General features: G+C 38.4%; 1 protein-coding gene across 15 annotated transcripts in view; it reads right to left on the bottom strand.

Annotated features, from left to right (window-relative positions):
• kcnt1 (potassium channel, subfamily T, member 1) overlaps positions 1–17,651 on the bottom strand; it is a 76,195-nt gene that overhangs the window by 39,389 nt on the left and 19,155 nt on the right. Inside the window, exons 1-2 of one of the 15 annotated variants that reach the window (XM_035390687.1) lie at positions 15,164–15,785; positions 8,614–8,652 (exon numbers count right to left, since the gene is read on the bottom strand). The exons of 11 other annotated variants lie outside the window; for them this stretch is intronic. In XM_035390687.1, the coding sequence (XP_035246578.1) occupies positions 8,614–8,652; positions 15,164–15,312 (188 nt within the window). In that variant the 5' untranslated portion in view covers positions 15,313–15,785. Of the gene's footprint in view, positions 1–8,613; positions 8,653–9,431; positions 9,542–15,163; positions 15,787–17,651 lie in introns of those variants that run through there. 3 more of the 15 variants (XM_035390689.1, XM_035390688.1, XM_035390691.1) reach the window with 3 other exon arrangements.

The following is a 17,651-nucleotide window of genomic DNA, read 5'->3' as shown; positions in this document are numbered from 1 at the left end:
AGTATACAACATAAAATGTGAATTATTTGTAAAATAATAGTATGTGTTTCTTCTATATTCTGTCCAGGGTTAATGTTCTGATTACTAACTTATTTTTTCCTAAAAGGGAAAATATGAAATATTCTATAACATAATAAAATATCTCTGCCTGAAAACTTAATATCATGAACACTAACACAGGAGCACACTTTGGACTTATTTCAGGAATTCCTGTGATTCAAAACATACAATAAACAGAAGATTAGCATACAGAGCCATTCATTACAATATACAAATAGGAACCTGTCACTATGGAAACCAATATGTAAAAAGACCAATACGACAGAGCTGAACATGTAGGTGAAAATGTTCTGTATAAAATTATATGCTGCGCTCCTCCACAGCACATTATGCTAAATGAATGACAGTGTTTTACATTCTAGTTATTTATGTATATATGTATAGACAGAGAGAGAGAGCGAGAGAGAGAGAGAGAGAGCGAGCAGTGTCTTTTACTGAACAGAAACAATTAATAGGAACTCACATACAAACAAAGATGTACAATATCAAAAGAGAAACAAGTATACTTCATTGTTGATTAGATACTGATACGTAAATCAACCGAGTCAATATTTGGGTTAAATTGAATCAATTCATCTTTGCCACAGAGCATCTTTAAAACCTGTTCAATCACCAGCTTCTGGAGAGAATGGCCACTGGATCAGTAAATTGACATGAACTTGTACAGAATTCGCATATACATATGGCAGAAGAATAAACAGAAAAAGAAAGCACAGTGGCAGAGCACAACCCGCAGAGACAAGGGCCTTAGAACAGCCAGACTCAGTGCATAAGGGACGAAAGAGGCAATTATCCTCATACTGAGGGCTGAGGCGGAGCAGGACTCTTCTGATGTTAGACAACTCCCACGTTACCCCACTGACAGCTCTAAACTGGGAGATGCACACACAGTAGTACAGCAAAAGAGTAAAACAGAATGCTCTCTCACTCTCAAATTCAAATTCAACTTGATTTTTTGGCATGAAATACAAATTTACATATTGCCTATTGTCAAAGCATACATATAAATAATATGCAAAATAATTCTTTCTGTCTTTGTCTTGCTCTCTCTCTCTCTCTCTCTCAATTCAATTTCAAAGTACTATAGGTACAGTTTATCACAAAGCAGTTCTAATTTCTGCTTTATTGACAGGGCACAACAATAATAACAATAGGCAATATAGTGAACAAATGTTAGCACCTTTATCACTAGCGGATTGTCAAACATCACCTATACACATACACCAACCAGCCTTAGGTGTGTGTGTGTGTGTGTGTGTGTGTGTACTATATGCAAAGGTGGTAAATCCAGGTTCAGAAAGTCCTCCCAAGTATTTCTTTTCACCTCTGACTATATGTTAGCTCTCTGCTCCCCACCCTACCGGAGTCTATTTGAGGCAACCACAAGATACAGTAAAGCTCCAATGATGAAAACTTGCAGAAAGCACTTCCAATTGCCTACAGAGGCATAACTCTCATAAATCTCATAAATCCTGGTACCCAAGCACAACACTCAATGCTGGGAAATTACATTACGAGATAAGAACGGTGGCCAAACTTCTGAGTGACAGGAAGCATGTTGCACGCCTGTGTTTCTGGGCTTATTGCCAGTTCAAAATGGTTTTTCTTTCAGGGTGATCTGTTATTAACTAAAGTAAAGGATGACGGAGGGACCAAACTGAATGCCTGATTCAGCTCATACGAGTTAAAGTCTGTCAGATGACAGATATCAACTTTGTGATGGTCCATTGGGCCACTGGAGGAAAACAAAAAACATAGACATTCAGTGCTACAATTATGAATATGTTGGGGCATATGTTGGGAATATAATTTAGGCATTAAACAGACAAACGCAACATTAACATGGGAACTGGAGTTCTCTACTATAGCGCAGGCCAAATCAATTTAATTCGATACATTCAATTCAGGATCACACCTCATCTTGATAAAACCCAATGAACCACGAGCCAAAGGTTTTAAAACTGAAGCTTGGACTAAGTAGGACAACCGAGAACAACTTCATACCTTGCTACATCTGGACAGGGCACAAAGCGAAATGAACCATAGCTACAGAACCAGAGTAGGTCAATGCAAGCCCTGTGAATTATTCACAGCAAAAAATGCTACACTTCTAGTGCATCTTGAGTGGATTTCTCTCAAGGTGCATATTAAATCCATCACTGTACACACTGTAAGATATAGCATCACTTATGCTGTAGTACTTACTTTTCCTGCACTTATCTGTAAATAATACAATATTTTGCACTTCTGATTAGATGCTAACTGCATTTCATTGGCTTTGTACCCATACTCTGCACAATGACAATAAAGTTGAATCTAATCTAATCTAATCTAAAATGGCCCCGTAAATTATGTGTTCATTATTCATATGGGTCAAAATGCTAACTAGGGCACTTTCTGAGAACTTACCACCTCATCCTCTGGTCGTGGTGTGTATGGAAGTTCTTTCAGCTAATATTTTCTAAGTAGGGCCAATCTGTTAACTATTAAATCCATACAGATTTACTTCTAATTTCATCTAAGAAATCCCCCTGTGCAAAATCAATTAATGAAATTTCAATACCATAACAGTGCATTGTAACAGAGATATGACCCATACCAGTACAGGCAAATGGGCTGTTTATCCCATTAAACATTGTAAACAGCAGGGCCAGATGAAACAGCAGGGCCAGATGCAAGGTTCATGTTAACTGCCTGATCTTAAGCACCTAAGACTATTTAAGTAAAGAAAAGTCCACCTTTTAAAGTTATTACAAGAGGGTATGGAGAGATGGTTGAGAAAGAGCAAGGCCGATGGCTGCACTGAGGACCGATGGCTGCACTATAAATAAAAACAACATTTACTTCTGGCACTAGCATGTTGGATTTGAAAATATTTCAATTGGTGTGTGAAATTTGTTTCACTAACCGACAGTTGGGAAACCTTGATACAGGGCACTCAGCACCTTGATAGAGGACACACATCACCAAGTTAATACCAGCTAAATAACTCCTCCAAAGTTGAAATGTATCAAGCATTTAATGTTAAAGGATTTAATGCCATCATTTATTCTGAATGACCAGACAGGAATAGACTACTCAGAAAGTGCTGAAGGAAGGACCCTTAGTCCAAGCTCACAAAGGTTTACAGAGTATTTAAAAAATATGTGAACCATGTCTACTCTGCTTCTGGTCTTACATGGGATAAATGTAAACTAAAACATGTACTTGGTGCTAAATTTCTATAGGAAGAAGGCCAGGTTTCCCTCATAGCATGGTACAGCATTGAAACGATATTGTCTCTGCATGTCAAATTCATTAACTCTTGGTACTTCTTCAGAAAGGTCGACTGGATTGCTGAGAAACTGACATTAACAGAAAACAGAAGTACATTTGTTCAATACAGATTAAATACAGAAGACAGAATGTGGTAGATAATGCTGGTCATACTGCCCTCACATATGGCAGCTAAGAGCAATTATTTTTGGGGAAATTACAGTAACAGTATGCATTGGCTGATTTTGGTTGAGATTGTACAGTTGCCCATTTTCCATTTGCTCTTTTCTGGAGTGATACCCTACAGGGAGATTGGATTTCACTGGAACACCTTGGGCACCAGAATACATTTGGATTTCTTTAAACAGCATACGGTCAGGAAGCATGACTTGGAAAGCCACTAAATCCCAGAAACATACTCTATAGTCTTATGTATTATCTAATTGGTATAACCAAGCCAGTTCGCAAATCTCTTGAGGTCAGGAAACGATCAATACTCTGAGTTATTCATTTCCGTTTCTGCTTAAGGATCTCCATTCCTCACATTGATGGATTTTACATTTCCCTTTACGTGTGGTAGCTGTTGAATGATGGTATTTCACCTGTGTGGTATAAATGAATGCAGGCAAATACAGGCCATCACAGGTCAGACATGAAAAGCATGAATGAGTCCTGCAGACTTTGAGCTGGCTCCTGCCAATGAGAGTGGATACTGTTTATTGTTTACAGTGCACTCTCAGTGTGCCCCGCTGGGAATGAGCTCATCTCAACGGTTCATCTGCCGGGTCCCATTAACATTGTATATGGAATCCAGAATCCATGCAGCTGATTGACACTAGCTTCCTGGAACTCTTCCTGTGACTAAATGTATGATGTGGAATTTCATTATTATTAATGTACTTTCTCACCTCTTCAGGCACATTACTCATCATTTGGCTGCAAGTACTTCAGTAATAAGTATGAAAAGGAAAAGTACTGAATTGTCAGTACTTTAATGGAATTTTTTTTTTTCAAGACAAAACTGTGAACTTGGGTTTTGTCAGAACTGAGACACTCAGGGCCGACCAGTGGCATAAACGCTCTATGCGGTTGTTTAGGGCCAAAACCGCTAGGGGGGGGGGGGCACACGACCACGAGGGGGGGGCCACACGATCCAATGTTTATCTAAGGTAAATAACGTTATTTCCGTATTTACGTTATTCACCGGAACTATCGTGGAACTAGCGGTATAAATTGAAAATGGAACAGCAACAGAACAGTTCATAACAATGTAATGTAAGAAGGATTTTATCAGAATCCAGCAACACCCCCCCCCCCCCACCCTTTTTAAAAATAGGGGGGGGGGGTAATTCAAAAAGGTCTGTTGCCTTATGAAATATTACATGGCAGCTCTCATGTTGAAATGGTACTCCATGAGATGATTGTTATATTCTCTGCGCTGCCTTGATATTTACAATGATTTCCCAGGAACAACACATTGTATTGGTGATTTATGTTCTACACTTGAAATCTCATCAGACAAGACAGTCTGAAGCTGGGTTTATCTAGTCCTTCCATCCATATTTCATAAACTGAGGGCCTCTGAGATATCCCCACAGTCTGTCAGAGCTTTAATTATACACAGAGCGAAAGATATGCTGGAACAATCTCATAAGAAATATCTAAATAAAATGTGTAGTTTATCAATAAACACAATCAGAATGACTAATAGCTGAACTGAACTGATCTGAATACTGTTTTCCAACAAGGTAATGAGTTGTACAGCCAATCTAGTCCAGAGAGACATTTAAATGGCATCTGGTTTCATCTGGTCTTGGACAGGTATAGTCCAGAGCAAGGGTGTCCAGTCTTATTTGAAAACAGCCGATGTGGGAGCAGGTTTTTGTTATAGTCCAGCACTAACACACATGATTCTACTTATCAAGGTCATGATTGAAGACCATAATTAGTTAATTATTTGAATCCGGCATTGTTGTGTTGTGATAAAACAAAAACTTTCACCCATACTGGATAAGATTAGACACCCTTGGTCCAGAGCCAATCTTGAACAGGCATCATCAAACAGCCCTTAATCACAGGCCATTATCTCAGAGCAAAATTGCATGGATAGACCCCTGCTTATTCTGCAGTTCAATTTTGCAGCCTGCAATGCAGTTTAAGTCCTTAAATTAATTTCACAGTTTCTGTTCCAGCGTGTACTGTTTTCACATTTACTGATTACAGCTGCAAGAAAGGAAAAATATGCACCAAGAGCATGACAGTGTGACTTAGCATTCAGTTGTGAATAATTGGTATTAATTGATGTTCCTAAAATGACTTATCAAAATGACTCACACACAAAAAAAAAAAACTGAAGAAAGTCCTACTTACGGAGTATCAGGGATTTGGCATGGACACAGTAGACAAAACAGCACTGTAAGTGCTTTCATGAGCCACCATTAAAACATGAAGTGAGCCAACTATTTTAAGGATTAATTATTTATATATAATTATTTATATTACAAATATACATTAGCAGGGCTTGAACATATACGCTCAAAGTACAAAAATGAGCACACCGTTAGGTCAGTGTTTTAAATTATACAACTAAAGCTCCTCCTGAACATCTGTTCCTGGCAAGGTGTGAGTGGACAAAGGCTGACCTAAACATTTGCTTTCCTTGACATTTGTGAGAACCAGAGAAAAAACAAAAGCTGTTTTATTGCCTTCTCTAATGTCTACTTTGTTGTACCCAGACACACAATTAGAACAAATTCAGAAAGGACACATTGATCTTGCCTGCCCTAACACATCCGGTTCTATACAGCAAAGGCAAATAGTACCCCAGAATTGCCAGTAATGGCTGATCACGAGCTGCAGGGTGGTTGTGCAGAAGGCTTATAAGATATACCATGGTACTGTACATTTTGTACATCATTTTGTAGATAAAGTCTAAAAAAACAAAATGGAATTAATGACAGCTTGTACTTTTGTACAAAGCCACATTCACTTAAGGACTGAGACATTTTCCCATTTCCTGAACAATTTGGTATAATGGACTAAGAACTTGGTCCCAGTCTGCAGTCTGAAAGCAAAGGTTCACTATAGTCCTGGTATTAAACCATCCTGATTCACATCTTGACAGAACATCTGAAGGAAATCAGCATTTGTCCTAGATTAAAAGAATGGAAATATCTGCAGGTGTGATTACTTCCATAAACCCACCAACAAAAGCTGAAAGGGTGCTGAAGATGGAATAATAAAAGAGTATTTAAGGCATCATGAGGCCGTGAGGTAGTTTGGTTGTCTCAACATATTTTGAAAAGGCTAAAGCAGCATTATTTTTAATAGGATTCAGCAGACTACTGGGTCCTAACAATAGAAATCACCAGTGGACTTGATTACGTGCAGGCTGGACCATCACAACTTTTCAGAAGTAGCACGTAAATGCTGACCCTTTGAAATGCATATTGGACTAAAAATGATGACCCCTCTTCTCCTTTGATCAAACAATAGGTTCCAGTATGCCAACAAGCTTTATTAACTGAGAAAGTACATTATGTTTCCATCAACCCAGACAACCTCTTAACTGAAATGCCGGTGTTCTGTATGTTTTCTACAACACAAAGCTCAAAATAATTTAATCAGGCCTGCAGTACAGTTAATCCTGCTTTCCATGATAGTATTTTTTTCTTGTAATTCTGAATTTTTAATGAAATTACTTAATGAATTATATATCGGCCAATGATACTTGATTACCAATTAATAAATAAAAGAAAATTTTCAATTTATGATATTCTATTAGTTAAATGTTCTAGCTTGACAGGGAAAGCTGTCCCTGTTCAACCAATATTGTAGGCTATTTTCCACCTAGAAAGGCTAGGATATGTTTCCTCATTGTATAGTTAATCTTAATTGTTTACCATTTAAGAAGCTGTTCTCCCTGTAGCCAAGGAATCCGCATAGGACATGCGTGCCTATTAATCTCATTCCCCTTCACTTAGCACTACTGCACTGAGCAGTTAGGGCAGACCTACATGTAAAGCAGGCAATCCATTTTTTATGAGAAAGTGCTTTACCGGCACTGCTTCTGTGAGCTATCGAAACAGCCAATCCAAAATCAGGCAATGCTAGCAAGGAAAGGACAGTGCATACTGTATCACCATATATTCTGTAGCTCACTGAGTATCTGTTTGTATTAACATTAAGAATCAACATTGCACTGTATTATAAAATATTGTGCACATCGTTCTTAGCTTGAGATGGTTTGTGTAGTTAAACATTGTTAATGATTCATGATAACCAGAATCATGTGCCATTACAGATGACGGCTGTCAAGTTGTCAGAAACCTGACAGTTCATATCATACAGTACATTATTGCAAATATTAATTAATGCATATCAGTTTCCCAGATAATTAGGGATACATAATTCAGCTGACTTGTAAGCTATACACTAGCTTCTGAATAGTGATATACAATAAATCAACCCCAAGAATCAGTTGAAGTAGAGGCTGTAAATCTCTCTCAGAGCTGGGTATCCTGCTGGGAGGAGGGACTAGTGATGGATGATGGGGTGATGTTTAGGTACTGCAAAAGCCCTCCTGCAAAAAAGTGTTTAATCTTTGTTTCTCCCAGAAAAAGCACCATATATGCCCCTTTCAGGCTTTAAACTCACCAAGCGAAGCATTCCAAGACACACCATGTCCTCCGCTTCCACGTTAAAACGGTCACAGTATACATTTAGGGGAACTGGAATGATGCAGACCTGGATCAAATACGTATTTGTTTTGGATTCAAATACTTTTCTATGCTTTACTTACCTTGTCTGGTGTATTGGAACCAATGAAATACTCTCAAAAAGTGCAAACCCCGCCGTCTGGTCATATTGGCAGGCTGAATTACACCAGGCAAAATCAACAGAGCACAGAAAAGTATTTGAATCCAAAACAAATACATATCTGACCCAGGTCTGGAATTATATAAAATGTTGATAGAGTTGTATTGTTAATTTAAGTAAGTAACAGTTATGATCCAGCTTGGCCAGCTGCATTTTGTGCCACACAGCAAGCACCCTCTTTCTTAGCACTCTGCCAACTATGTTAAAACACTCAGAGCTGCTGCACTGGACACAGGGAGAACGCCTCACTGCAGAAGGTGATGTCGTCATTAGCACCCACTAAAAGAAATTAGCCCTGCAGCAACAGTGGAAGCTGCTTACAAAACAGAAGAGGTCTTCAGCCGATAAAGATCAAGCAGCATAAACCGCAAAATTAAGCTCCCTGAGGGCGCAACAGGAGCGCATGCTGCTCTGACTTACTGTGCGTTTGTGGAGTCCAGACTGTACTCCTCTGAATACCTGGGCACACAAAACACAGATACAAGAACAGGAGAAGGAATTAAAGATGGAGGAAGGCATGCAGGCGGACAGACAGGAATGATCAGACTGCCCGAGTCTCATCATTCCTGTGTGGCGGTTTCACTGGTTGCAGCTTTTGAAAAGGCAAAACTGCATCATTGCAGATTTGGATGCAAGACTGGGATGGCTGCTTTGTGTGGTTCAGAGAATGCAAAACAGCGTGGTGATTGTTCTTTCAATAAGACACGACCAGAGAGATACGGAAGACTGAAATTATATTTGGAGGTCTTTCTCAAAGCATTAGCTGAAATATATCAGGAAGTCACTGCTATATTTTGGTAAAAAGACTAAAAATATTAAAATAAACAAGACGATGAATTATGTAGATGAATATGAGAGAAACGAAGGCCTGTTTTTGTGTTCATTCAGGGCCTTGGATGAGAGGAGCTAACACTAAGCTACTTCTTAGTCAATCTTTTATCATTACAGCATATTCCTGCAGCATAGTTCCCTCAAATGGCTTATCTCCTCTGAGAAGGATTTCATTTATCATGCATGATTAATATTCACCCTCAAGATGTATTTTTATTCCTGCACTGTCAACATGAGACAGAAAAGACGTTTGATGCACGAACAAATCAACTTGGCTATATGCACATGCCCAGCATGCACTAGGTAACCATCTGTCACGAATCGCAGCACAGTTGTATCAGAAACCAGCAGAGAAAACGTGAAAAAGGAATGCAGCCGTCATTGCAAATCAATTCAGTAAAACTTACATATCAACAGAGCAGAAACCTGCCGCCTGCTTCTTAGGATCCTCTCATTTACTTAATGTTCTGGTTTGAAGGCTGCTCTCACACCACTCAGATTCCTGCAGTAAATTGCTGGAAAGGTGGGATTTGTAGTTTCTGGCATGCTGCTGCTCAATGGAACCTGCATGCATGTGGTCTTTATCAACTACATTTCCCGATGAAGCAGCGGTACCAATCACCCAAGGCTACTGGCAGCCGAGAGCCCGGCAGAACTCATCCATAAATCAAGGGCCACCAGCAGCAGTGCGTGGCTTTGCCAAGAACCCAGCGCCGCTACCTCTGACTCACGTCACAGCCCATCTGATATCACTGTCACACTTAGTATAGTGTTGGGCTCATCACACATGTGTGGGAGCTGGTGGCGTATGCACGAATAAGCCCTGAGTTTGGCAAGTAAGGACCTCAGATGCCAGTGAATCAAAGAGGCATATTGAAAACAGAGTAGGCTGATGACTAAAAGGCAAACTGCCTTATGCAGTGAGTTTTATTTCAAAAAGAGTGAATGGAATGATAGAACATGTCCTCACGATGAGACTGATCATGATTATAATTGTGTGCAACAATTAAAACAAAGCTAATTGTTCAGTGTCAGGAGATGGGCTTTCCCTATAGAGCGCAGCATTGTAGAAGAGAAATGACAGTAGTTTAAGGTGACCAGCTGAAAGCCAGACATCATAAGGGGGATTTTAACACAGAGTGCATTGAGCTCTCCTATCACCAGAGGCATCCTCAAACAGAAATGAAACATTGTTGCACAAAACCGCTTCAGAAAAAGGGTTCAGAAGCATAAACTTAACATTACATTTACATTTTACATTTTAGGAATTTAGCTGATGCTCTTACCCAGAGCAACTGACAATTAACACAGGAAGAACAGGCCTATATTTTTTAAATCACCAACATTCCAAGCAGCAATTAATGAGAGTGCAATGCTCAGGCCAGAATTCTCTGGTGATAGGTAATCCCTTGTCACTAGAATCAACATGTAGAAGGGAAGGCAGAGCGGGAATTAACAACACAAGTTAATCACTGAAATGCTTGAAAACTCATTGTGCTGAAAATGCAGCTCAGTGCAGTTTAATATTTATTTATTTATACAATTGCTAAAATGTGTTTTTTTATGGAGGCTGATTGGAGCCAAAATGTATAAAGTACAAAACTGAAGCAAATTGCAATTGGACAGGTTGAGATGGGATCTTTCACGCAGTGAGGTTGATATTGTACGGAGGCTAAATTGTGATTGGATGCAAAATAATGCAAAATTTTAAATAAGGAAACAGATCTGTGGTGGTCTATTTTTCAATCTGCTCATTTGCATGGATGTTGACCTGCACTGTGTTTATCTTGTGGTCATGTGCACAGTTGTTAGCTGAGGCTTTTACATTGACTGCAGTTGTTGACAGCATGTTTGTCAGTCACTCGTCTAGGTTAGGCACAGTGCTGACATGCACCCTGAACACAGGTCATATCTTTTGGAAATTAACTATAGGTACTGAGCAAAAGTGCTCTCACCATCTTCCTCACACCTTCAAAAAGTCATATAAAAAGTAATGGGGGAATCAGTTTCAACAACAAGAAAAAAGTAGTTAACACTCACTTAACAATCTCCATGAAGCTCACATCTGTATGTAATGTATTATCAATACATTCATAAGCCATAGAGTAATCCTAATTAAAAATCCATTTCAGTGGCTTATAATCTTATTGCAGTCTATCATAATAATGACAATGCATTATAAATGCTCTAAAGTGCATTGTTTAAAACATTCCTAATGTATTACTCCAATGGCCATTAAAATACTTTGTAATACATTATAATACACCAGTGGCCATTTCAGTATTGATATAGAGCATTATAAGTTATTACATGTATCTATAATTGCTTTCAGTGACTATGTCTAATACTGTACATACGGATATCATTCTAATTAGAATATGTCTACACCTTAATGCCTAAAGCATAGACAGGTATGTTATAAGCTGATTATAAGGTATTGTAAATTGTAATTGTCTGCTTTAACTACAGTGAAGCTATGTAAGAACAACATATCGGTTTTAAGCAATATATGAATTTTGTGGAATCCACGGTCCTGTGAAGGGCAGCCATACATTCAGCACTGTGTCCTGTTGGGATTTCTGTCAACTTTCAGACAAGCAGCAGCAAGGCAGAGCTCCTGTGGGCAATATTTGATCTGGACTGAAAGGAATGAACAGAACTTTAACCAAATAATGGAAGGAGATAATGCTCCAGCTTCTGCAGTTAAACAAGCAGACGTTTCCTCATTGTCGTTTTAGCAGGCTTGTGTAGTGGGGGTTATGTGGAGAAGCGAGGGGGTGGATTCTATGCTTCAAAGGGGAATAGACATAGCACATGAAAAAATAATACATACTGTTTTATTTTTATTACAATTAAATATTTAGTGGGTTGAAACAGTATGTACACTTAGACTAAATATATGACATGCTATGAAATATTTAATTATTTATTCACTTATTGATTTACTTTTCAATTATTTTTTGCAAACATTGGTCTAGACCAGTTTACAGCACTTGGTTTGCTGTTAGTGATTTAGATCAATGACTGAATTGCCCCAAGAGTTAAATAATCTTTTACAATGAGGGTGAATACAGTATATTCACTGTAAAGTTTTTACTCAAAAGAAAAGTAAATAAGTTTTAATTTTAATGCAGCATTCCAATCAGTAATGCCCGCATTACTGATCTAGTTTTCCAGGATTAAGCAAAAATGTGGAAAGCTGTGCAAATAATGAGATGAAATCCTGTTTAAAATGTATGGCTAATCTTTTATGTGATACTTTGAGTGTTACTATTGCCCTGCTATTGCTAAGCCCTTGGGAGAAGAAATGACAATGTTAGTTAAAGTTAAATCCATTCTGACACATGTGCACTTGCACTCTATCCTACTTACTGTAACTGCTATTTCCACAGGTACGCAGCAAACAAAGGCTTGCCCACAGCTAGCTTGTGTCAGGCAATCTGGTTCCGCCAAACGACACTGGGTCCACAGAGCTGCTCTTTCCAGAACAGGGCTGTACATTCGATTCACTTCGCTAATACAGCGTATCGCTCTGTGGCAAATGGCCAGTCCATTGATCTACCTACACCTTACAAACTGTGGCAGACACGACCCTAACAGGCAGACTGATCAACTTCCATCATTGACTCTATTCATCAAAACATCCTTAATGTTTCCCTGGTCTGTCCTGCAAAGTGACAACTTCCATTGGGCTGATCTGTGAAGAAAAACCTCAAATCCCAGAGGACAACAAAGTAAAGCTCTTAAACTTCTATTTCATTTGAATGCCATTGTCACAACCACAGGTAATTTGAGTGTTTTCTTGACACATACACATCCCGGAGTAACCTGCATTACAGCACATTAATGTCTCAGACATGCAGCGTGCATGCTTCAATAGCTGCTCTAAGTGTAGTTTAATGGCCATGACCAAGACCATTTAGTCAATAAATTTGCTCTCAGCTCTTCAGACTCAAGCAACATTTCTCTGTTATCTATGATTATTCTTTCTGGGTTTTTTTTTTTTTTCTTCACCAAAGTGGCTTTCTTTGCATTCCGGGCATAGCAATAATCATAAATGATATTCCCACTCTCATATCTTTACTTAATGAAAACCGTTCATCATCGTAATTTTGCAGCTACGTACTTTCCATCCTAATTATTCTGTTATGGCTGACGATATTACTTTCCCTTCCACCTGACACATATATTTCTCTAACCAATAACTATGCTCCATGATATCTTGTGAAGGGAAATGCATGGTATGGTTGCAGTAAATAAATGCTGTAAATAATATTGGGTACACCAACTGGGCTGCATCACTTTATGAAGAAAGAGGCTTTCTTTCTGTAAAACTGCTTTTGTTTATTTTTTCTTTCTTATTTGAGCTCACATTACAGCATTATTGGAAAATACTTTTAAAAAACTTAATAAATATGAATCAAATCAGTTTTCAAAGGAAATTTTTTAATAAACTGTACATAAATCAAATTAGAAGTTTTTTTTTATTTCAGAAATTGTGGTGACAAACTTCTGTCACATTACTAATTTTTTGTGGAAATTTCATGTAAGCATTCTGTTATAATGCTTACAGTATACATATAATTTCAGGTCTTTTGACGTGGCCAATATGAAACCACCTATAATATTTCAAGTGCATTTTGATGCGACACTGATTATATGACTTACATTTCAAACAGTATGTACCATTCAATTAATCCAAGATTGCACGGCGGATCAAGAATGACAAGCTCCTCTGATATACTGGCCTATATAGTGCCATCACACTGACCATTCTCTCAGGAAACTATCCTCAAATACAAAACAGTTGTATTTTATATTGCTTTATCATCCCAGTGATGTGATTAATATTTCTTGCGGACTAGCTAATGTTAAATTGAAATATATAGAGTCCACATTCTGAGGGACAGATTTGGTCAACATGACAGGTTAGATAAAATGTTGTTTAGACATAGCTAGCAAGCTATCTATAAAAAATCATTTGTTCAGATCAGATATTTTATAAACCTATTGTCTAAGGACCTTGTTTACAAATTAATACAGTTGCAGGGTGTTACTATCTACAATACCTGTCTTTAATTTATAAAAATCAAGAATGAATGGTTTGGGGCTAAATGATAGGACAAACTAGCATTCACAAAATGAATTAAGAAATGTAAATGTGTGGGAGTTCGTGAAGATGATGCAAAAAAGAAATTCCCCTTCCAATCTCACTAAATACCCCTTGCAATATCATCAGGGAATCACCCATATGTCACGCAATGTTTTTTATTTTTTATTTATATCTTGCGGCGAGCCCTAGTTACCTTAAATTTACCTCCACATTGTATTGCAGAACAAAGTTAATCAAGTAGAACTGAAAACAATGGCATGTTGAAGAAATACTGTACTTGACATGGACATCATTGACACAGTGATTCAGTAAGAAAACGCACAAGCGGCAAACATTATTTTGGAATTATTAGCAGTGCATGGCTACATAATTTAAGTCGGCTTTAACTACTAAATAAAAAATAAAAAAAATGACCGAAAATGTTTATGAATTGTCTAATCATGCATAAAGAAGCAGAATCCTCCTTATTACATAACGTGTATACACGACCACAGGTTTAATGAATCAAGCTGAAATAACTAGCAAATATGCCAGGTATTGGGGTCGCTACATCCAAGTCTCACCTCCCTGCAACAATCTTTTACACCACGTGTGCGCTTGTATGCGGTGGTGCTGTAGCTCTTGACACGGTGTGCGCGCATTCAGCGCTCAATGTTACTTGTAGGCTTCCAGTGCTTTAGTTATGTAAAGGAATCCCTCTCTAGACAAATGATCAATTTCAATTTAGATACTCGCCATACATTTATTGATTTGATGAAAATTATGGTTTTCAATAATATCACTTTTGAGGAAGATATATATATTTATCGCCATATGTAGTGATTTTTGTGCCGAGCAACAGTATAATACATGTGTTCTCTGACAGTATTTTAAAGTCCAAATCGGTAAAATAAATAGAGAATCTAGCAATCCACCATTTCTGTCAATTGCGGCGGTGACTATCAATGCTGTTGCAAAACCATCTCGGAGGATGCTGCGGCTTTGATTGAAAACCAGTGTCATGCAGCACTATGCGGACCGCGATACCTTTGCCCAGCATCGCTCCCGAAAGACTCCAATCTCCAGGTGGGCATCGCCGGATTAGCCCAGGTCGGCTCTGAAGCCCTTTGTGTCACTGTCTTCATGACGTCTGGGTCTATTTCGGAGGGCGATGGTGTCAGTTTTGCTCCAGCCATCCCACTGACTTGAAGTTATCAGCGGAATCAGTCTCTTTTGCTGTCAGTGCGCGCTCGTTAAGAGTTCACAATACGCCGCAACACAACACATACACTAAGCCGCTGCTAGCCGTTCTTTCTCCCTCTCCTCTTCTTCACATATCGCGCATCCCTTCACGATACCGGCAATGGAACAGTCCTGATACACAAACGCCTTCCTTGCCTGCATTCTTCATTATACTGAGAAGTGTATAACACATTGCTTTCCAGCATACGGCGGTGACGTTGATGGAGGTATCAACCCATGCCTTGTCCCTGCTTTGCACATTCTTCGCGATCCCAATTACAAATATGTCCATTAACAATCACGACTGTATGTCATAAACATATCCACGATCTGTTGCTAAAGAGACAGCAATGAAAATGGTTTGCTTGTAATTTCATTTATTTTCTATTACGCATTGGGCTTTCTGACCAGATTTTTTTATGCTGCACAATTTCATTTGCATAAGCACGTGTCTGGTATGGTCTCCTGTTCTTCACGTGTTGGAAAATAAACTGACCAATTATACAAGAAAATAAATAATGCACGAAGCATGAAATTACGTTCAAATTATGTGGTCTTCGCACTGGTATGTGCAGTGAGTGTGCATAGTGATTTTCAGACTGCAGTATTCACATTTTCTTATTTGACTGGGCATTTCCAAAATGCGTCTCCCGCTGCAAAGCAGACACTGCTGCTTCCTGCTAGCCAGAGAATGAGCTTCCACGCACTAAAATAAACTTGTAGCAAAATATGTAACAACCAAAGATTCATTGCATTAAAGCTAGTGACCGTGCATCAGTGTGGTACTGCAAAATAAAATACATAACCTAACAAATGAACACTGAAGCCAATGGCAATATAGGCTCAAAGCACATAATGAATTGAATTGGCAGTAATTTGGTGAAACGTGCCTAATGAAGCAATATGACTACTACTGCAAAAGTTTTCGTTTTTTGCCACCATACATCAGGCATGCCAAGGAATGACCAGCAACCAAGAGCAATGATATCCAAAATTGCAGTATTATGGGAATATATATATATATATATATATATATATATATATATATATTTTTTTTTTTTTTTTCATAGAAAAAAGCATGTATCATATAGACCTATAGCATTTGGTAAATGGTAAATTGACTTCATTTATATAGCGCTTTTATCCAAAGCGCTTTACAACTGATGCCTTTGAAAAATATTGGGCTGCTTCATTGGATATGGTATTGAATGGTAAGAGTCATACTAAGTTCTATACCATGCAGGGAAAATGTTGCATAATTAATTAGGTTGAATATGTTTTTTTATTTTGCAAAGTAATGTTCAGATTAGTATTGTTGGTTCAGCATCAGGTAGATTGTGCAGGGAGATATTTTGGTTTGCAGGAACATGGCGTAGATAAGTAAGTATCCAGTTTCTACTTCATTTTAACTTTAAACTGAGTGTTCGTTGATTAAAACTAATTGATTTAGTTTTTTTTTAAAAGAGAACCTCATCTGACAATTAGAATGTGTCAGACAAAGTAAATATACAACAGGGTGCAGCTACCTTTGAGTCCTGCACAGGAGTCCCAGAGGACCTGGCAGAGTTTCTTGTAGCTTGGGACAAATTTATTGCACTGCAGATGGGAGCGGTGGCCAACAAGACAGTTGTGAGATGAAAATAAAAAATAATAATGATTATATAATGGTTGACTTTCTGTCAGATAATTATTAATAATTATTAAATGCCTGCTAAATCACAGGCACTCTAAGCAAGGCTCTAATCTTGGGTAAGATCACTCCTGCTTCTGTACTGCAGCCAATTGACACTTATATACATAGCAACCAATCAGGACACTGGAATAAGAGAAATACACTACTTCTGTACTTTCCTGTGTCTATTATGCCACTCATGCAACATCGGTTAATGGCTCCTTACAGTGAATGATGGCAGACACTTATGAAATAAGTGCTAATAACATAGAGAGTGCCAATAAGCATGGTTAATTAAAAGAAGATGTTTTGCAAAGTTGTTGATACTGCAGCAAGGAACAAAATACAATACGTTTCCTGACAAATGCACTGAAGTGCAGATCAAAGCAGTCCCACCACTTATCCTGGACAGGGTCGCAGTGGGTGCTGGAGCCTATCCCAGCACGCACTGGGCGAGAGGCAGGAATGATTGGTATATTATTTTGTTAAAATGAAAGAAATGAGCTATGTTTCATCCAGAAAAACTCTAACTATTCCTACATAAATATCACTGTAGGGATAATTATAACACTGAAGGATTGTGGGCGGAAGCACGACAAACACCTGTGGGACTGGGACAAG

This window comes from Anguilla anguilla, chromosome 14, assembly GCF_013347855.1.
Source record: "Anguilla anguilla isolate fAngAng1 chromosome 14, fAngAng1.pri, whole genome shotgun sequence".
Lineage (NCBI taxonomy): Eukaryota > Metazoa > Chordata > Actinopteri > Anguilliformes > Anguillidae > Anguilla > Anguilla anguilla.
Note: the sequence above shows the minus strand (reverse complement) of the source record. Positions and strands in the feature narration are given on the sequence as shown.